The 21,688-nt window shown below is 42.9% G+C and overlaps 2 protein-coding genes across 6 annotated transcripts in view; one reads left to right on the forward strand and one right to left on the reverse strand.

Moving 5' to 3' along the window:
- Nucleotides 1-585: 585 nt before the first annotated feature.
- Nucleotides 586-13,888, reverse strand: Fkbp14 (FKBP prolyl isomerase 14). Of its 3 annotated transcripts, XM_087658108.1 has the most exons (5): nt 13,533-13,888; nt 10,315-10,466; nt 8,756-8,846; nt 7,420-7,547; nt 2,943-3,965 (listed from the first exon to the last, which is right to left on the reverse strand). In XM_087658108.1, the coding sequence occupies exons 2-5, from the start codon at nt 10,330-10,332 to the stop codon at nt 3,807-3,809; spliced, it is 396 nt and encodes a 131-aa protein (XP_087514234.1). In that variant the 5' UTR covers nt 10,333-10,466; nt 13,533-13,888; the 3' UTR covers nt 2,943-3,806.
- A 2,145-nt stretch (nt 13,889-16,033) lies between these two features.
- Nucleotides 16,034-21,688, forward strand: part of Plekha8 (pleckstrin homology domain containing A8) — a 50,392-nt gene continuing 44,737 nt past the window's right edge. Inside the window, 1 exon segment of one of the 3 annotated variants that reach the window (NM_001109235.2) lies at nt 16,034-16,240. In NM_001109235.2, coding sequence (NP_001102705.1) covers nt 16,201-16,240 — 40 coding nt within the window. In that variant the 5' untranslated portion in view covers nt 16,034-16,200. 3 annotated transcript variants of the gene reach the window in all.

Raw genomic sequence — 21,688 nt, forward strand, 5'->3', positions numbered from 1 at the left:
CTTGCTGCTTCTTCGTTAGCAGAGAAGTGGAAGACTGAACTCAGGGACTGACGGTGCTTCTACAGATTAAGCACCAAGGCTGGGCTCACCAGCCAACCTCTGAACAGAGCTTCAAATCTCTAAAGAATTACCCAAAGACCCAGCAGCTTCCCAAGGGTGTCAGATACCCCCAGTCAGGCAATAGTGCACTTTAAACTATGAGGAGGTTTCCCTAACAAACGGAGATCTGGGAGGTTTGTTTTAAGATGAAAGCCAATTTGATGAAAACAATTTAAAAAACAGAATTGGTAGTCACTTTGGAAGCCAATTTGAGATAAAATAATAAAGGCCCGTTTTCATACCCAGGATAAGTATTGATAGTAGCTGTTATTGGTTAGCCTTGTTTTTGATGAGTCAGGATTGGGAAAAGTCTCTCTCACGATTCAATGCTGTTGCAAAGTAATATATTAGCCATGAACTGTATTTACTGAAGGACCAGAAGGCTAACCTGGTAGCCTCAAAAGTAAACACTGATTAGAAGTACAACTGTCTTCCATGCCCACCGTACTGTGATGCCCTGACACAAGGGAACAAACACATACATTATTTGTCTGGCTCATTGTAATAGTTTATTAGCCACTGGGAAGTCTCTGAACACCTATCTTGAGTTACCGCCTCCCTTACCCATCAACATTGTATATCTCCACAGTGAGGCCAAAGCTGTTAAGGAATAAGGCCCACCATATTCCTCCTGTCCACAAGCAGGAACTCAAAAGCAGGTAAGGAAAACACTACTTCAGTGTAACCTGAAAACAGCGCCTTAGACTATCACAGAAGAATATGCCAGTAACAGAACTTTGAGAAAACAGAGGGAGGCAGACGGCCAGGGCACTGGTTTATGCTCCACCGTGAGTGTATGCTGTGGCATGTTTCTAGTTGCAATATGTTACCATTAGAAGCAAGCAAGCAAGACCAGCTTCTGTGTGAACATGAGAGCAGCCCAGTAGTCCTCTACGCAGAGACAACTGTCACTGCCCAATAACTTACCAGAAAGCTAGGGATATTTACAAAGTCTCTGGGGTCCTTTAAATAATAGAAAAATAATATAAAACTAAAAACAAGAAAGGCAAAGGAAAAAAAGCTTTGTTTAAAAAGGTGCTGCCTCCCCGTTAGAAATGAATGCGTGTAAAAACGGCAGCTGCTTCCCTACAGTTCGTCATGCACATATGTAAATTCTCTGGCAGATATAAACCCATCTTTGTCTTCATCTTCTTTATCAAAAATATCTTCCACCAAAGCATCGTGATGGCTTTCATTCACCACTGCACCGTGCTTCTCAAACTCATTCTGTAAATAGACTTTCACCTGCAAAATAACAGCTGTCATTAACAACTGGCCCTGTAACCCACAATGCACCATTACCATGATATACAGCAAGAACAAAAATAGTTCTGTTCCTAAAGGAATTAAAACAAACATTTGCTTTATAGCTATGTTAGAGACATCAAAAATAATATTTATAATACACATACATACATACACACACACATATATATGTATGTATATATACCTTTGCACCAAATATAAGGTTTTTATTACCTGCATTTTTGCCTGTGTTAGAGATGCTGTATGTCCATGAACCTGTAGCTCACTGCCTGCCACTCTGACTGGTCAATAAGTAAGACCCCAGGAGCTCCCTGTCTCTACCCCAGCCCCGCCCCCAGCCCCTGGGACTGTGGCATGCACTACCACACTCTACTTTTTGCATGGCACTAGGGATCCCAGTTCAGGTCCTCCTGATGACATGACAAGCACTGAGCCATCTCCATGGTCCGTTGGCTTGTTTTAAGCTGGATCCACTTTTATCCTTATAATTTCACATCAAGGAACCAACACTTAATTTAAGAATCTGTTGTTCACAGCCCATTTAAATTTGTGGGTATTCTTAGGAGTATGTGTGGGTACGTGTTCATGTGGAGTTGCACATGCGAGTGTGTATTTGGGTATATGGAGGCCAGAGCCAACCTCAGATGTCATTCTTTAGAGTCTTGGTTTTTGAGACATAGTCTCTCACTTGGAACTTGATGAGTGGGCGATCTGCCCGTCTCCACTTGCCAGCTCTAAGATTACACAAACACTCTTCCATACCCAGCTGTTTTCTCACCCTGGATTCTGGGTCTGGAACTTGGGTCATTGTGCGTGAATGGCAAGTACCTCACTCACAGCTAGCACCTCAGTTCCAACTTATAAGCATTTTTTTTTTGGTTCTTTTTTTCGGAGCTGGGGACCGAACCCAGGGCCTTGCGCTTCCTAGGTAAGCGCTCTACCACTGAGCTAAATCCCCAGCCCCAACTTATAAGCATTTTAAATGCCTGGATTATACATCAATATTCTCTGACTCTAAATTATATCTATTGCTACTCTTCAAGTGTGAAAATGGTTTCTTTATGAACTCCACACAGTACAGTCAGCCCTATCGCCACAGCACTGTGTGTGAAGTGTTACAGTCACAAGAGAATCAACAGTGGCAAGCAAGCCTAGAGAGATCTGCCTGCTGCAGGATGTCTCCAGCAAAGGCACTCGTCAAGCACTAGAGAGTAACAGAGGTGCAAAGCAGGGGGAATAGACATTAAATGAGGCGAAGTTTCAACTTTATTTTGGTGTTTTATTTGACATGGCTTTCAAATTGTTTGTTATTCTGATTTAATTGAAAATCAAAATGTTTGGGCACCATTTTAAAGTGTTGAGAGAATCAACATAACCTTTTAAATGTTTAGATGTGCCATATATATTGCATTTTCTGCTAGCCGTGGCTAATATTTTCACAGCATTATACTATAACTATTGAATTAAATACACTTCAAAGAAATTGTTAGCATCATAAAATCTTCCAGAAGTTTGTGAGATTTGATTATTTTAAATATTATTTTAAAGTTTAACTTATAGAAAAGGAAAGTTCTATCTTTGTTTTTTTTTTTTTTTTAGAATTTTATTTTATAAGGAGTTGCCTACATGTTTGTGCACCATATGTATGCCTGGTGCTCACAGAGGTCAATAAAAGGTACGAGGCATCAGATCAGCTAGAACTTGAGTTACAGACAGTTGTGAGCCATGTGGGTGCTGGGAACCAAACCTGGGTTCTCTCTAGAAGAGCAGCCAGTGCTCTTAACCATTAAACCACCTCTCCAGCCCCAAGAGGAGCATTCTTATGAACTATTTTTTATATGTGTATATTTTTATAGACATGTAATGATCAAAGAAAAATTTAAACAAATTATGCTACGTGGTTGATGGCTTACTTGAATGTTACAATTCACTCTGCTGAAACTAAGAGGTAAATGGGTAATAAGAAATACTCTATTGCCAGGCGTGGTAGTGCATGCCTTTGATATCAGCAGAAACAAGTGGATCTCTGTGTCAGCCAGGATTTCATAGAAAAACCCTGTCTCAAAAACCAACAAAACAAAACCAAAAAAATTATACTAATCAAAAGCTAATAGGTTAAATATGTATACATTATATATAATAAGTAATATACATATCATATATATCAGAAAGCATTCTTAGAAAGGCTTTAAGCTTTCATAATCCAGAGGTCTGAAACAATTATGTGCTAGAATCAAATCAGATAAAGAAAAAGCTGGGGGTTTTGGGGGGGGGGGAACTTGACAGAAGCAAGTTTTCTTTTACATTTGCGCTCCATCTAAGTCTGTCCAGGATTTTATTTCCAAATGGTTCACTACAAACCTCTCTCTCTCCCTCCTCCCTCCATCCCTCCCCCTTCTTCCTTCCCTCCCCTCTTTTCATTCATCAAATTCTCCCACTGTTCATTTGGCTCCAATTTCCAAAACGTGCTTAACCACAGAAAGCTCAACAGACCACTGTGGCAGGACATAGCAGGAAGTCAGAGCTACAGGAACCACTCTGCAGGAACCACTGTGATCCATGAAGGGGCAGCCACACCCTGGAGCACATCTCTGTAGAAGCTGGCACAGGAAACAATATATCCATTCTAATCAGCAGAGTTCACAGGCTGATATGTGACTCAGCATACACAGAAATTTGTTTTGAAGCCATATCCATTGGAGACTCTACTACTTTTGCATCCCCAAAGCATGTGTATATTGGCCTCAAATCCATGCTTTTCTGAACCTATCGTAGAACCCTTGAAACAGGTCAAGTAGTGGCATGGGCTTAAGTTCACCACACACTTGCATAACAGTTGTAAAAAATATTTTGTAACTTCCAGTGTCCTCCTAAAGGAGCTTGTAAATGTTTCTGGCCTTCTTTCAAACAGACCTTTCTCCAAAACTCACTGCAAATAACCAGAGCTTTCTCCAAAGTGCCTGCCAAGGAACACGGCTTTCTCTGATGGAATAAATAAACAAATAAAGCACGGACAGCAGCGGGGCCTACAGAGTGACCACCAGCTCAAACTGTCCCGTAGCTGTGTTCCTCAGCCAGCTTGGCTCAGCAGCACATGCTGCCTGCCGCTGTCAGAAGCCAAACAGAGCAGTGCACTTGAAGGATGGCTGCTTCTGGATATGTTGGTTTCATCGGATTTTCTCCTCTAGGAAGGGTCAGAATTCCAGACGACCCTCCTAAAATGTAAGATTCCAGTCTCCATTTTTATTTGAACCATGTCTACCAGTAGAAAGAACTGTACCGGTTGTGACAAGGCCACACCAGCAGGGCCTAATCAGGACCCTGTAAACTTAAAAAGCGAAGCAGGGCCTCATGAGTGCCTATGCTACACTTTTCTATTGACTTTAAAATATAATCGAGGAGCAGGGAGATGGCTCAGCGGATAAGACCATTTGCAGCAGAAGCATGAGGACCCAATCCCAAATGTCTAGCACTGCAAAAAGTGCACGTGCCTGCAACCCCAGCTGCAATGACAAGAAAAAGAGAAATCCCAAGTAGCCAGACTAGCCAAAATGGTTCAGTGTCCGTCACAAGGCAATAAGGCAGTCAGAAACAGGGGAAGCCACCGGTGTCCTGCTCTTCTGGCCTCTGCATGCACACTCACGGGTGTACACACTGCACACTTACATGCATGCACCACATATACAAACCACATACATAAAAACGTGTCGCCAAAATGCTGCTTCCGACTCCCCATGAATGGCTAACTGCAGCCCAACTTGTATCACCCTTTGCCATCCCATCCATGCCCCGCTGGGCTAGAGCAGTGGTCTCGGCCCTCTCTTCCCAGACTCTGACCTGCCAATATATGCTATTTATGTAGGGTAAGGTGGTCTAAAGCCATTGGAACAAAAGTAAGGAGGGGATGGCCAGGGGAAGGAAAGGGGGCTAGGAGGAGGGAAACAAGTTATTATATGGATTAATGTAGATGCAGTCTCAGGATCTGTTCTGTGAATGAAGGAAGCTACTAAATATAGTATGTGTATTTTTCCTGCCTTTTGCATAAGAAAAGGTGAACGAATGATATCTATTTGTGTAAACACTAGAAAAACACATTAGAAACTAATAGATGAGGGAGGGATCCAGTGAAGGACTGAGATGACATGGGCACAACAAACACTTCTCACTTATGAGGTGCTGAGGGTTGATCTCAGAGCCTTGCGCATTCTGAGGAAATGCTTGGCCACTGAGTTCTATGCCCAGGCCAAGACTTCTTCATATAGTAATTTAAATCAGTCGGTTTTTTAAGTCATGAGAATGTTTTTTATATATAAACATTTATGACATTATATATATAAACATATATATAAATGTTTTATATGTCTATTTTTTTTTTTTTTAGTGAGAGAGAATTACTATTTATCTTGGATAGAGGGGAAAGGTTAGCTGTTACTGCCCCAGCATATGAAACCCAGTGAGAGGGACTCTAAATCCCAGCACTTAAGAAACTGAGGCAGGAGGCTCACAAAGTCAAAGCAAGCCTGGACACCACAGGGAGATCCCGTCTCAATCAAAGAAAGCCAACAAGCAACCAAACAAAACCAGAAAGAAACAAATCTATTATGGTCCCCAATAATTTTGTTTGAGACAACATCAGTTTCTGGCTCTTACTGTGAAGCTCACCAAAACATTAAAAAAAAAAAAAAAAAACAAAAACCTGGGCCTCCCCGGTGGCACAGCAGAATGAGCATCCGGGTACGGGTGGAGGACTGGAGCCTCATGGCAAGAACCATGGGTACGCGTCTACCTCCGCTCTCTCTCCACAATAGCCAGTGACAGCGAGGAAGGCTTGAGACTCGGAGAAACCTCCTTCTTCCTCCTACCTCAAATGTCAGGCCTTCCGGTGGCTGAGGAAGAATTTTCCCTCTGTAAAATCCAGAAATCCCCTCCTGCAGAGGCTGACTTCAACAAACTTGGTCAGGCAAACCGCCTGTTGGAGAGTACTCCGAAAGCGGTTCAAGTCGGCCATCTTAAGCAGAAACCATCCACACGAGAAACTTCTCAGGATCTACGTGTGCCTCATATGGCCATTACCATCATGGAAAAAATGAAGCTTTCCAAGATTGGGATGAGGATGAGACACAGTCAACTCTAAGCTAGGAGAGAAGGAAAGAGGCAGGAGGCTGGGCACGCCTTTCAGCCAATGCACTTCTCCTCTGAGCAGTGACTTCCTCCAAAAAAGAGGCAACTTTCAAAGCACTTTAGGAAAAGCTGTGAATATTTTATCCAAATAAAATAAAATGTCTTTATTACCTACTTATTCTTTGGGAACTTTGTATAGTATATTTTATCATGCTCTTCCAACTGCTAACTCTTCCCAGATTCCCTCCATCCATCCAATTTCAAGTTCTTTCTCTCTTTTAAAAAAGGAAGCCCCCTGTGGAGGCTTCATGCCCCAGAGAAGGGGGATGCTAGAGGGTTGAGGGTGGAGTGGGTGGGTTGGAGGGCGGGTGCACCATCTAAGAGGCAAAGGAAATGGGGAGGGTGGGGCTTAGTGGAAGTAAGACCAGGAAGGGAGACATTTGAAATCTAAATAAATAAAATAATTAATAAAAAAGAAACTTAAAAAAGAAATAGTTACAGCCTAGCCAGGTAAATATATTGCTATAAATCTCATTTAACTTTCCCACCTCACTGGAATAGGCTCATAAAAGACAACAAAAACCTGCAGAAAACTCAGTGACAGAATAAGATTGTCTATACAGTCTGTGTATTTAGAAATAAAATGGCACAATCAGGTATAAAGAAGAGACCACATTACAGTTAATAAAAAATCAATCTCACAATCTCAAAGTAAAAAAAAAAAAAGGAAAACCCCACCAAGAACCATGGGGTCTGATTTCTATTGGGCTGACTTCTGAGCATGGGGCCTGCCCTGGGTCTGGCTGACATACCCACTGCTATTCCTTTGAAGAAAACTTACTTTTCTTCTCCCGGCAGCTAAGGTATTTCTAAAAACGTGCGCTTAAAATAAAAGTACAAGAAAAACAGTGGAGAGGCAGAGGGTAGGGTCACCTCGTGCTTAGAGAGTTTCCAGTCGTCGTTGAGATCCATTTCTTGAAATGATTCGTGGGACCTTGGGCCATTTCGAATTTCCAGGAGGTCAATGTTGAATATCAGTGTGCTCTCTGGGGGGATTTTACCTAATGTGAGGAGGTGGGGAAAGTTTTATTTAGAAGATCTAAAAGTATTCATAACAAAATCAATTATGGTAACAGACATTTTAACGACATTCAATGAAGAGGTTTTCTGCAATTGTCACAGATAGTGGAAGTCACTTATTACTATAATCATGCTTTATCCAGGAAGAAAAGTAGAACAGAAGAAGGAATAACCAACCCGAACTGGCAGAACAGCACTGTGTTTAGGGTGGCAAAAAACACATGTACAGGTGTTTATGCAGATGTTCCTAAAAGCCTTGATGTTAACTTTCAAATGTGACTTCTAAAGGGCTTGAGTAATTCAGACTGAATCGCTTTGTAAGAGATGTGTTCATTTAGATCAGAAAGTCTGAAAGTACACAGAGTTGGCACTACAGTGTCTACCACTGGGGGGCAGTATACAATAGTGGGAGCTCTGTGGACATGGCACACATTTGAAATTCACGTCTGCCACCTCTAGGCTTCTGTTCCTTATCTGGAAAATGATGGACAATTTTCTACCTTAGGCATCCGTGGGGAGGACAAAGGGGGGGAAATCCTTACAAAAATTAAAACCCTCGGGGTTATTCTTGATAAATAGTGCTTGATATGCTGCAAAGATATAATTTTTTATGGTTTTACAAATAATAAAGGAGGGGCTGGGGATTTAGCTCAGTGGTAGAGCGCTTACCTAGGAAGCGCAAGGCCCTGGGTTCAGTCCCCAGCTCCGAAAAAAAAAAAAAAAAAAAGAACCAAAAAAAAAAAAAAAAACAAGGAAAATAATTCAAATTTTTCAACAACTTAGGATACCTCCTGACATAGGACTTTGTGCATTTATCTGTTGAGACATTTAATCAGAAAATGGAAATCTAAATCAACTTCTGAAAGGAAACTAAAAAAAGAAAAAAGAAAGAAAAAGAAAGGAAACTAACACATCTTTAATAAAAGACCTTGTTAAAATCTGGGGGTGCAAACAAACAAAAAAAAAACTCAAATAAGAATCAAAGAAACAAACCGTTCTTAGAAGTTTAGGCTCTTTCTCAAACTTGCTTTCTCTATTTAATATAAAGGTCAGGGTACAAAGGTCAGGGTACAGAGGTCAGGATACACTCATTAGACAAGTCTTTGCTGTGTCCCCATTTCCTCAAAGTTCTATGAAAGGATAGTCAGTTTCTAAGAGAAAACCAGTCACAGTGGGAGCCAAAGCTTACCGTTGCTGATGGAGACGGGGAAGGGACATGCACTAGACCGGTGGGAAAGCTGGTATCTCTCCAAGGAGGCATGCAAGCATGTACTAAAATACTACAAAATTAGTGGTCAACACACGTTAGAAGAATTAGTTTCATGACACCAGAGAAAACAACTTAAGAGTTAGATCTCTGCATGCTGCGAAGTGAAGTTGAATTAAACATGTCACAGACTACTACTACTGCTGCCACATACACAGAGTTAATAGTAACAGACCAGAAACACGGGGAAGAGAACGATTACATCTAGGCATTAAAGAACCCTCTCCTAGGATGCTCGGTTTTCTTCTGTAAAGAATATAATTAGAACTGAATGAGTTTAATAGCCACGCCAGGGGACGTGGCTTAGACGGCTAGTCCTGCTTTGGAGTACATCCTACTCACAGGAAACCGGCAAGGAATCTTGATCCCTACTTTGTCAATGGTTATGCTTGGCTGAAAAAATGCCATGAGGTCTAATTATACCACACCGGAGTGATTCTCTATGTGCTTCTGATGACTTCTTACAATTCTTTTCTTCACTGTGTAAGTATGGCATTGTCTCCACAGAGAATTTGGAAGATAGACTCAGAAATGAATGTAATTCTCAGAATCACAGTACACTATGAATATTTTATTCATTGTGATTCACTTTCTATGTGCATATACTTCCCATGGGGAAAGCTAGACAGACAGAAAACCTATTTGCTACTTTTACATTGCACACATTTCATATGTAGTATTTTTATTTTTTGGAAATGGCACGTTTAATAAGTGAGCTATGTCTTACTTGGCTAACCCTGATTATAACACACTTAAGTTAGTTCCAGTTGGTTTAATAACAACACAGTGGTAGACATCCTGGTTCACAATCCTGCTCTTCAGATCTGGCCACTGACCTAGATCAGATTTCAGTGAGGAAAACACCTCTGGGGCCAGTTGATAAGCATCACCCAACAGCCCTTGGAGTGCTGCATGAATTCAGCTAAAATACCAGGTGTCAGGGCCTTAGGAAAAAACTGGCCCAAAAGCTGTGTGGACCAGCCCACCTGCTTGTAATATGAAGACAATTATTTCCAACTCAAGTCAATACATTATTTTAAATTAAACCATTGAGAAAGGCAGTGGTGGCACACACCTTTAATGCCAAGACTCATAAGGCAGAGGCAGGCAGATCTCTGAGCTAAGGCCAGCCTGGTTTAGAGAGCAAATTCCAGGACAGCCAGGGCTATACAGAGAAACTCTGCTTTGAAAGCCAAAAAATAAATTAATTAAATTAAGTGATTGAAAACTTTACAAATACATTTAAATGTAAGAATGTGACTCTCTCCGAGTGAGAGCTACAGTGTGGAAGACTTCCTAGCTGTAAACTCTATACAGCCATCCATCAAACTACATCCGATGAAGCTACTCCACATGTCCCAATCATTAAGACACTCTTGTTGGACGGCTTCTCTTCTCGAATTGCTAAAGCGGGTTGGCAGGTCTCCTCTACGGAGGGAGGACACACTGGAGCTGCACAGTGGTGAGGATTGCAGTTTTACCTTTTCCTTCTTTGCCATAGCCCAGGGCAGGAGGAATGGTGAGCTTTCGCTTCTCTCCCACACACATTCCCTTCAAGCCTTGGTCCCAGCCTTTGAGAACCTCCAGTATGCCCAGGGTGAACCAGACGGGCTGGCCATTGTTATGTTTGTGACTGCCAGGAAGGAAACACAGTAGAATTTTAAAAGCTCATTTTGTTTAATCACTAGGAATTGAAGCCAGAGCCCTATGTATGCTAGGACAGCACCTTATACATTAGAGAGTTTGTTTATTTTTTTTATGACTTAAAACAAAGATCCTTGCTGTGTTTCATGTGTTTAACCCATCAGTGCTTAAGCTTACGAACTTAGAAATTAAAGAGAACAGCAATTCTTGGATTAGAAATACACACACACCCAAGTCTTCTTCATAGTAATTCATTTCCCTGCCCATTTTTCTTGCTGCAAAATTCATAAATTAAGCCAGCTTGAGAAGGGCAGAGAAAATAGTAAAAAAAAATAATAATTAATTTGAACATGTACTTTAAAGTATTATCATAAATTTGTCTGTAATTCCAATGACAATCCTATCATTGATAGGTATTCTTGGAACATTGTCCCCAGGATTTGGTCTTCTGTCCCTCAAGCCTCAAGAAGCTCAAATCCACAGTAGTTGCATATAACCTACTGTATACATTAAACCATCTTTAGATTATACAGATTATAATAGAAATGCTATATGAATAGCTCTTATACTGAGTAATGACAATACAAAGTCTCCACATGTTCAATAACTATATATTTTTTCAAATAATCTGGATCTATAGTTAATTTGAATTGAGAGACATAGAACCTGCAGACAGGGGGTCAACTATTCCAGTTTTAGCCCTTGTACAGAGAAAATGATGTTAAATGTACCAGTATTTGGCTTCAGATATACCTAACCCCCAAGTTCAAGTTATTACTGACAAAGTCATACTTTCCCAGGAAGGTAACAGACCAAGGAAAACAGGGAGTGTCTTAAGTTTGAGAAGGAAGAGAAAAAGCTAGAAGACGTATTGCTAATACCTGAAAGTCTATTTGCACCCAGACATACAAGGGTGTCTCATTCCCTGTCTATAAGCCTTCTTGCTGTACAGTTCACTGATGGTTCTGATGCATGAAAAAGGCTGTTTCACCCTAAATCTCCACTCATGTTCAGACCCTTTCCAAAGATCTACCATGGGGCTACTCAGGAAATCCTGGAGTACAGCCCCTCAAGTTCTAGAGAGGAAAGGAACCATCTAAATGTGCGGGCATCCCGAGAGAGTAGAATAGTTTAACTACTAGAATCTGAGAATTCCTAGGCAGTTAATTCCTTTCAATAATGGAAGTGTTCTATTTCAGGGTAATTCTTAGGTTGAATAAAACATCCTTGGGCTAAGCTTATGGGTACCATGGTTAACAAAATCTGGGTAAATGGTATTTTTGTTTTGTTTTGTTTTTTTGAGACAGGTTTTCTCTATGTAGTCCTGGTTGTCCTAGAACTTACTCTATAGACCACGTTGGCCTCAAACTCTGGGATCTGCCTGCCTCTGCCTCCAAGTGCTGGGATGAAAGGCAGGCCCCACCACTTCCCAGACATTCCTGTTTCTGTTACTGCACAGGCCCTTACATGAGGTAAAAAGAACAGAGAAGCAGCAATCATGCGCTCTAACTACATTTGGTCACATTTCTTTTTACAGTTAAACTAGTTATCACACAGATGATGACTCTGGTCACACAAAACACTCTCTGCAGACTTTAATGAAATCTCTTCATTTTCATTAGATCCCATTAGCCAAGCCTAAGATTTTACTTGAAGTCTGCATGCAACAGTCCCTTTGCCAAGTACCACAACTTAAGCAGTAAACTGCTACAAAGTGTCCTTGCAGGGTTTTTTGGCCCTTAGAAGGGAAAGAACTTAGGCTAGATATGAAAGGGTTCAGACTGAAAGCAAGAATGTAACTGAGATCCTGAAGTGCAATGTCACAGAATTGGTTACTATCTACTGTGCGCTGGCCTCACTGAGAAGGGCAATGCTCTGACAAATTGTTTTTGAAACCTTTCACCAGAACAAGCTGTTTGGAGGACTGTCATTCGCTACCCTTAAGCCTGGCAGACCATGTCTCACGGTTTATCAAAACAAAACAAACTGAAGGATCTAAAATGAGCTGAAGCTTTAGACTTAGCTCGTCACTCCCGCATCTGCGAAAACCTCTCCCTCTCCTTTCCCCTCGTGACTCTGTGACTCTCAAGGCTGTTGTGCTATGAACTCCTTTATTCTCCCTGATCAGCACAATTGACCACGAGCTCCCACACTTACCCAGTGCTCTGAACATTCTGTACTCCCCATAAACTGAGCCCTTTCTTGTGCACCTCCTCTCTGCACGAGGTGAGCTGCTGGAGGCCCAGAACTTGTTTTTAGTAAACTTTGCATCTCCAGGCCCTGGGGTGGGATTTCACAGCTGAATGAATGAATGGATGGATGCAGATACTAGAAAGTGAACTTTCTGACCAACCCTGAGGAAGAGCTGCTTAAATACTTTCTGAATGAAAATCATTATACTTGTTAATATTATCTGCTTAATTTCTTTGTTTATAAAAAAAAGAAATGCTAGTGTAAACCACCCGGAAATCCTTCTACTCTTCTATAACCACATCTATGCCATGGATGAAGCCTGACTTTCTAGAAGCAATGACTTTCTGTCATCATGTGCTTTGACCAAAATGCCACCTTCCAGAAAGTTCAACTGGTCGATTGAAACAGTATTTGTATATCTTTTAGAAGCAGGCAAATAGATTGTGCATTTTGCTTTTGAAGAAAAATGACACATTTTAATATCTTTTATGTGCAATTAAAAGGGGAATCAGATATTTTACCTACAGAATGGAGTTTAAGACAGAAAATTCTATTAAGCCTTTTCTACTTACTGCTTAACCTAAGTAAGTATCTCTGTAAAACCTCAACTACTCTAGATATAATTTTAAAAAATAAAATGATAAGGAAATTAATTTATCAAGACTACATGTTTCCAGGAAGTCCTTTCAAGGTTTTGACCTATAGAACTGTCTTTCGACAATGTTTTTTCTCCAAAGGGAAGCAAGTATTTCAGTTTTTTGTTTCAGTTTGTAGAAGTAAAGAACTGTCAGCTTCACAGTAGGAGGGCTGGTGCGAATGGGTGGGTCCTTTATCATTCTGCCTGCGAGGCAAAATTACTTACGTGGAATGAAACAGGGAGCCATCCTTTTCTAAATAGCCTTCGTAGTGGACCAACATCAGATCCCCTCCCTTGGTCTTGCGATGGCAGATGAATGGTTTCTGAAGAACTTCGATCTTCACTTCTGGCTCGGGGATCAGAGCTCCACTCAAAACCGTGACCCACAGTGTCAAGTTCGCATTCCACAAGAAAAACCTCATGTTACCAAAGCAGAGGAAAGGCCTCCGACTTCATAGAGTTAAAAATGTGCCGAAAGCAGACGACAGCTTAGGACAAGTTCAGGACTCCCCCAACAGACACCCTCCGAGGAAGACGTGGCACTTTACTACGAACTTTCACACATACCAGGAACTCACATTAAAGAGTTAAAGCCCCATCCCAAGGTGATTGGCTCTGATAAGGCCGCTGCTTGGGAAGGGCGTCCTTCCACTGGCTAGCGGTGCTGTCCCTCAGGCGCTTCTCCAGCCAATGGCGCAGCAAAAATGTAATGGTTGTTCTGCTCCGGTTGTGCCCCTTCGGAATAGTCCTAGAGCCTGCACGCTTGGAAATTCTCCCACCTCCCACCGAGGGAAGGCAGCTGGATGCAGGCTAACATCCTTGGGGCATGTGGGGTGGAGGAGCTTTGTTTCTGTGAAATATTCCAGCTAGGGAGTTTGGGGCCAGGTAACACTCGGGATTTTGGAAAGACCAGACGCTGGGAAGCACTCTGCCCGAAGATGCCACAAATAAAAAGACTCAGAACTATGGTTACTAATTTAGAACATAAACTCTAAGGACCTAATAGGATGCTTTAGGGTTCACAAAGCACATTCTGGTGCAAGATCTTCACTAACTTAACGTGGCTATCCCCTCCCCCCCCCCCAATTTGGACAGTATCTTAGGCTTTTCATTCTTGGGTTCAAACATCATGACTAATAGCAACTTGGGGAGGAAAGGACTTTTACCTATTACACTTCTATATTATAGTCCATTATCCAGGGAAGTTCAGGGCAGGAACTCAAAGCAGCAATTAGAAATCAAGAACTGATAGAGATAGAGAGGCCATAGAAGAATGCTGCTTACTGGCTTGCTCCGCCTGCTTTTCATAACACCTAAGAATGAATGGTACCACTCTCAGTGGGCTGGACCTTTTCACATCGATCAGTAGGTAAGAAAATGCACTAGGGACTTGCCTACAGGCAAATCTTATGGTTCACAGCTCCTCTTCCCAAATTACTCTAGATTGTGTTAAGTTGCGAAAAACTAGCCCACACAGAAAGTTTTCTTAGGTTAGAAGTTAGTGTCCTGCTTAAGTTTACTTGGCCGAAAAGAATTTGCACTCCACCTAAAGACTTGGCCTGATTTCATTCTACAAACAACGCTGTCAATGACTGACTGCTAATAATTCATCAGTTATGTGGAGAGTAAAGAATGGCTAAGGACGTCTTTCTTTAAAAAACAGAAAAAGGGGCTGGGGATTTAGCTCAGTGGTAGAGCGCTTGCCTAGGAAGCGCAAGGCCCTGGGTTCGGTCCCCAGCTCTGAAAAAAAAAAAAGAACCAAAAAAAAAAAAAAAAAAAAACAGAAAAAGAAGGAGGAGGAGGAGGAGGAGGAGGAGGAGGAGGAGGAAAGGAGAGAGAGATGAGAAAGAAATGGCATTTGTGTTTAATAATTATACAGCTTAGAGTTCCTAGTTCTAAACAGCTGCCCTTATTTCAGATGTAGTCCATTGCAGCAGACTAAGAAACTAGAAATCATCAAAAAAAGGAACTCTAAATTAAAACAACAGCAACAAAACACAAACAAAAAAACGGCATTAAGCAAGGTGTGCGGTCCAGGCAAATAACCAATTAAGTTATATATTATTTACTAAACCTGTCAACTTTACATTAAGGGGAAAATGCCCACACTTAAGCCCTTCAGAGCCTATTTCTACAACACTAACATTTGGGTTGTATTGGGCTTCTCAACATTCACCTTCCATTAACCTGACATTTTTCTTAAATAAAAATACTGATAACAGTGCATTTTCATACTTTGGTGTACACAGAAATTCCCCTTGGGGAGCTTGTGAAAGTGTCGATTTTTGATTCAAAAGGTCTGGAACCCAGGCAAGACTGTACGGTGCAGTCAATGCCGGCGGTCCAAGGACCAAGCTTCCAGTTTAGAGGCCCCACGGTTTGAAGAGCGCCTTAAACTGGTGCATCCGGAAACGAATACAGACTGGCCTCATCCGAGGATTCCGGGTCTCAGCCGGGAACTTTCTCCACAGACAAGCTTAAAATTAAAAGCTGGACCCCTGGAGCCTAGACCTCAAGGGTGACCTGCCACCCCCGTGCGCACCCGAGCCCCGCCCCCCAGCCAGCCCCTCTGCGCCGCGGCCAAACCCCGGCGTGGATTTGGGAGCGTGCGCGCGGCGCAGTGGGCATGCGCGAGCGCGCCGGGGCGGGCGCTGTGGGCTCAGTGGCCGCAGGAAGGCGCCCGCGACCGCCGCCTCAGGGGCCGCGCCTCCCTCGCCTCTCTCTAGCGGCCGCTCTGCCGCGTCCACACCGACCGCGCCAAGCGCAGGCGCAGCCCCGGGACCCTAAGCTGGTGCTCCTAGGCTGTCGCGGTGACCCCGCCCCCGGGCCCAGGATGTGAGGCAGGCCCGGTGTCCCCGCGGCGGGCCGGGGCGGTGAGGGGCCCGCAGGCGCCATGGAGGGCGTGCTGTACAAGTGGACCAACTACCTGAGCGGTGAGTGCCGGCCTCCGTGTGTGCAGTGCGCCAGACGGCGCCCTCCGCCGGCTCGTGGCCCGGACGGAGATTGGGGTACCGGGTGAAGCCCGCAGCCCGGGTCCACCGCGGGGGTCGACCCCAATCTCCCGAATTGGGCGGGGGGCGGCCTCGCTTGGGCCGCAGCCCAACTGCAGGGTGCCGAGTGCCAGCAGTCTTTGGGATTCCAGAGTCTCCACTCAGACACTGTCCCTAGGCACCTTCAGGGTCATCCCCCTGCAGACCGAGGTAGTGGAACTCTGTCTAGCTCCGCAGCCCTAAGCCCTGAAGTGTACGCTGGCGATTGGCTTTTCTCTCCGAACATTTCTTTTGTTTCAGAACTCTGTCATAAAATGAATGCAGATATTAGCAAACGTGTCCTTGTCTTGCCCAACACAATGACTTAAAATAGCACCCTATCCCCTTTGGAAGAACTTTCCAAGTATCTAGAAGTTAGAACTATTCTTCAGCTGTGAAGATGACTCTCAATGAACATTATTTTCATCCGAGCAGCCAGTATTTAATAAATTCTATGCTATATGAACGGTGCTGGGTGCGTTTGAAAGTTAAACTTTTTATTTTGGAAAATGGGTTAGCATTTAACGTGTCGGTGGGAATGCAAAAACTAAAAACCATCCTTTGATGGGGCAGTGCTGTAGTAAGGACAGGTGTGGCTTGTGAAGAGCTGGCAGAGTAACTTTGAGGAAGTCACAGCACACAGAACAGGCAGAAAGAAGTACACCTGTCAGCATGCGCCTACAATCTCTCCGGATAATGGAGTAATTAGCACAGTTACTTCTTTTTCCTTTAATCTCTACGGGAGGGCGTGAGGGGGAAGGGTTTTCCTTAAGACCTGGCTTTCACCTCAAGGATCTTCAGTGATGTCAGCAGAGAGATTAGGTTAGAAAGGAAGATCTCGAAGCTGAGCTGCAGTTCCGTGAATGCTGGAAGCCGATTAGCATGTTTAAGAGAAGACTTGGCCAGGCCATTCTCCTGCTGTTGTCCTAAATGCTGAGAGGTAGGTAGGTATCTTAATTGTAAACCCTTGAGTCAACGTTACCCCTTGCTGTCATCTCTTCACCCCTACCCACCACACACACAGAACACTTTCTTCTCCCGCCCCACTTTAATTTCTTTCTTCCTTTCCCTCCCCTTTCTGTATGGAATGTTTTGGTAGCAAAATGCTCTCTCCCCATCTTCTGTATCCTTCATTGCACCAGAGTTTTTCTAGCTGTCTTTGGGGTTCTTTGTTCTCTGATGCCTGTGTTATCTGTTTTGATGGTAAGAGTTTACTCTTTTCTTCCCTAAGTAAGAACCGATAGTACTGTTGAGTGGCTTCTGCGTGAAGCCCCAAAGATGGGCATTGGAGCCTTTGCCGTGCTCTTCCTTTGGCTTTCATGCCACTCACTGTTCAGTGAAGGCTGAAGGCTGTCACACCTGACTACTCTTCTTTTTTTTTTTTTTTAAAGATTTATCTATTTTATGTATACGAGTATACTGTAGCTGTCTTCAGACACCAGATCCCATTACAGATGGTTGTGAGCCACCAGGTGGTTGCTGGGAATTGAACTCAGGACCTCAGGAAGAGCAGTCAGTGCTCTTAACCGCTGAGCCATCTCTCCAGCCCCCTGACTACTGTTCTAGATATGGCTGGCACATAGCCTTTCTTTAGACATGGTCTTACTTTGGAAGAGAATGGCACTAGCTTAGGAGATCCCATGGGTCCCTGTTCCTTCCACTCTCCTTTGCTCATTGGTCTCCCACCAAGAGCTGTTGGAGAAAGAATGGTGAACTTAGATGAAAACACTACTTCTTCTGAAGCTTCTGCTTTTAAAATAATATTTTATTAGTTCTTTGAAACTGTCACACAGCAGATTTTGCTCATTTTCATCCCTCTTCCCATATCCACCCTCTCCACCCTCACTTCGCACCCAACTGGAAGTCCTCCTGCTGCTCTTCCTCTTTCTCCTCCAGCTAATGTTGCTCAGATACTCTTGAGTGGGGCCTGTTAAAGACCACACCATTAAAGAAAATTGACACTCCCTCTCCCACTAACTATCAAATGCCAGTAGCTCCTCAGCCAGTGCTAGCACTCAGATGCCGGGTTTGTGTCTGACTTGAGCTTGCACAAGTCTTATGCAGGTTGTCACAATCACCGATTGCATATTTGCAACCGTGCTGTTATATCCAAAAACAAAACAAACCCACTTGTTTCCTTGATGTTTTCTACCATCTCTGGGTCTTACAGTGTTTTCACCTACTCTTCCACTAAGATCCCAGAGCCTTAGGAGTAGGGAGTAATGTTTGTTCCATTTTGGACTGAGTGTCTTATTCACACATTTCGCTAGTTGAGGGTCTCTGTGTTAATTGCTATCTAAAGTGATGAGCATCATCTCTGATAAGTATTAAGCAGTGCACTGACTTGTGGGTATGGAGGTAAGTCATTGGAAGTTGATTTAATGCTATAGCATTCAATTTAGCTGAATAACAGTATTAGGTTCTCCTTTTGGACCTATCACCTATGTAACCACAGACTCTTGGCCCTGTTAACAGTACCTGGAAAGGGTTCCATGTCATTGAGCAGGCTTTAGATCCAGTCAGAAAGTGGTCGGTTGTGTCCATAACATTCATGCCACTGTTGTACCAGTGAGGGTACATTATCAAGCCAGTTGTTATTGTAGGAATCAGAACTGAGTGATACTGGTGATTGCTTTTCCCCTGCTGGTGTGCTTAGGCACGTCCAGTGCTAGGGAAGCTACCAGTAAGTTTGAGGTGAGGATCAGTTTGATTCTGTGTTCTATGACTCAAATGTGTGCTGCATGAAGCTTATTTTAGAAACATTTTTTTTGCTTATAGTTTACATATAGTTACCTTAAAATATTTAAAATACATATCCCTATCCAAGGTTTCTTTCCTTCTGAGTTTTTCTCTAAAACAAGCTCATAACCTATTCCTTTTATGTAGCTTGTGTATTTATGCTTATGAAAAGCTTAATAAGAAATTCTAGGTGTCTTGTACACGATGCAGTGTTGCACACCTTTAATCCCAGCACTCAGGAGACAGAAGCAGGTAATCTTTTAGAGTTTTGAAGCCAAGCTCAGTTTACTTAATGAGTTCTAGGACAGACAGAACTACATAGTGAAACTGTGTCACAAACAAGCAAACAAAAATGTGGTTTCAAATTTGAGTGGAAAACTTAAGTATATCCGTTCACCCTTTGAATCTTCGGAGAATGTATTAATTTATCATTTGTGGTACAACCCAGGCCTAGTGTTGCTGGGTACATGCTCTTACCACCTAATTTGCCAACTGCTTGTTCTTAGGCACCATGCTAGGAAGAGGGCAAATAATACTGAGCAGGCAGACAGCTCTCCTGCCTGATTGTGCCTGTGGTCTAGCCAGTAAAAAAGATTGGATAAGTAGATAGAAGCAGGTTCCAAATGTGTGTAGTAGGCTGGGTGACAGCTTGGAGACCCAGGAGGTTAACCTGGGTTGTTGGGAAAAGCTACTTTAGTAAATAGAGCCAGGAGGTTGAGTCATGAGGGCCAAGACAGTGGCACAGTAGGAGGCAGCGTGGAAGAATTAGTGACAGGAATGTTTCTGTGAGGGCTTTGAACAGGATAGAGACCTGGAGTCCTTAAAGAGAAGGAGCCATCTGACTAGAGGCAACAAATATGTTAGGGTGTTTGGGAAGCCTTACCAGGGCCTGTGTAAGTGGTATGTAGTGGAGTGTTGTGTGTGTGTATGTGTGTGTGTGTGTGTGTGTGTGTGTGTACATGTGGGTGTGTGTAATTTAAATGAGCTACTCTGCTTTCAGCATACAACATTCTCTAGGTCTGCGATCATAGCTCAGTGGAAGAGCTTGCCTACTATGCAGAACAGATCCCGGTGTTTTGTTTTTGCCAAGCATGTGCCTACAATCCTAGCACTGAGGTTGCTGAGACATTATAGGCCAGCCTGGACTGCCCAGTAAGACCCTCTCTCTTTACAAGTCTCCTGCACTTACTGTATTTTGACAAACATTGTGGTTATTTTATGGGTATCTATTACTGAAAGTTTCTCGAATCCTGAGAAAAGTATCTATATTTATAGCCTGAGTGTGATTCAAGGAGGCAGGAGGAAGAGAAGAAAGGCCCCTTTCACTCAGTTACCAGGCTTCTTCAATATTTCTTGTGCTTCTTCAATGGAAAATGAAAGGAAAATGAAAACCTTTGGGGCCATCTTGCTCTTTGAAGTACAGAATAGTGAACACTCAGGGATTTGTTGTTGAAATTTCTTTTCAGATGTTAGATAAATTCAGGATGTTTAAAAGGAGTTGAACAATATGTCTTGTGACACGCACAGTATACAGGTGATAGGGATTGTTTTCTCACCGTTCATGCCCTTCAAAAGCTAACAGGTAGTCAGTGTCCTCTATGCAGGGCTGTTGGATAGGGTCAGCGGGAGCCGGACTTGGGCAGCAGGTTTATCACAGCTAGTGCCAGTCTCTTGGCTACTTTGTAAGTTTAGTATCTTCCCCCAATAAAAAGAATGTGATTTACCAGTTTAATTCTAAGAATACTACCTAAAAACACATCATACTTTATGATGCGTTACTGCTATTGTAAACGGTTTTCCTTTGGACCCAATAGTAACATTGAGAAGCCTTTGTCACCTCCATTTTTGAGATGACGACATTGAATCACAGCATTGGACTGGGCTTAAGGTCACACAGTTAATAGGTGGCTCCAGAGTCACAGCTCCATTACATAACACTGTCAAAGGTCATTATATAATGCTAGCTGATTCATAATGTACCTATATTTGAAGCATGTTTGACCTAGAATACAGGTCTATTTGAGAGGAGGAGCCAGGGAGAAGTTGAGGGGTGAGGGGAGCTTTGAGTACAGAATACTCTGTGTAAGTTGAGCTACAGAAAGTTCTCCAGCTATGCTTTACACTTTTCAGTTTTTCCTGCCCACCCAGCAGACAGGAGGACCATTGCCTCAAGTCCTGCAGTTGTAAGCTTTTGCAGCAGGTTAGGCAGGAGCACAATCATGGTACTGCACTCCAGAAACAACAAAATCTCATCATGCTGGCCAGGTGACTGCCAGGGAAGAGGCACTGTGACATTCCCCCAGGTGCTAGAAATGTCTCTTACTCTGGACTTTCATGCTGTGTAATTGCCTAGAAGTTTTCTGGAACATGATGGCCCAGAGGGGGAGTCATGGTCTTACAACTCCTTGTTCATGTTTTCTATTGTTGCAATTATAACATCCTATTGGATACCTTAATATTCTTCCTTGTAAAATATGTAGGTTAGTAACTTGTATGTGTATATACACACAGTGCAGCCATTACTACCAGCAATTTTAGAGCATTTTTACAATCGTATCTCCTCCTCCCTTAGCAATCTACATTCCATTTGTGTAGATTTGCCTAGTCTATTTT

This window comes from Rattus norvegicus, chromosome 4 (assembly GCF_021556685.1).
Source record: "Rattus norvegicus strain SHRSP/BbbUtx chromosome 4, alternate assembly SHRSP_T2T, whole genome shotgun sequence".
Classification (NCBI taxonomy): Eukaryota; Metazoa; Chordata; class Mammalia; order Rodentia; family Muridae; genus Rattus; species Rattus norvegicus.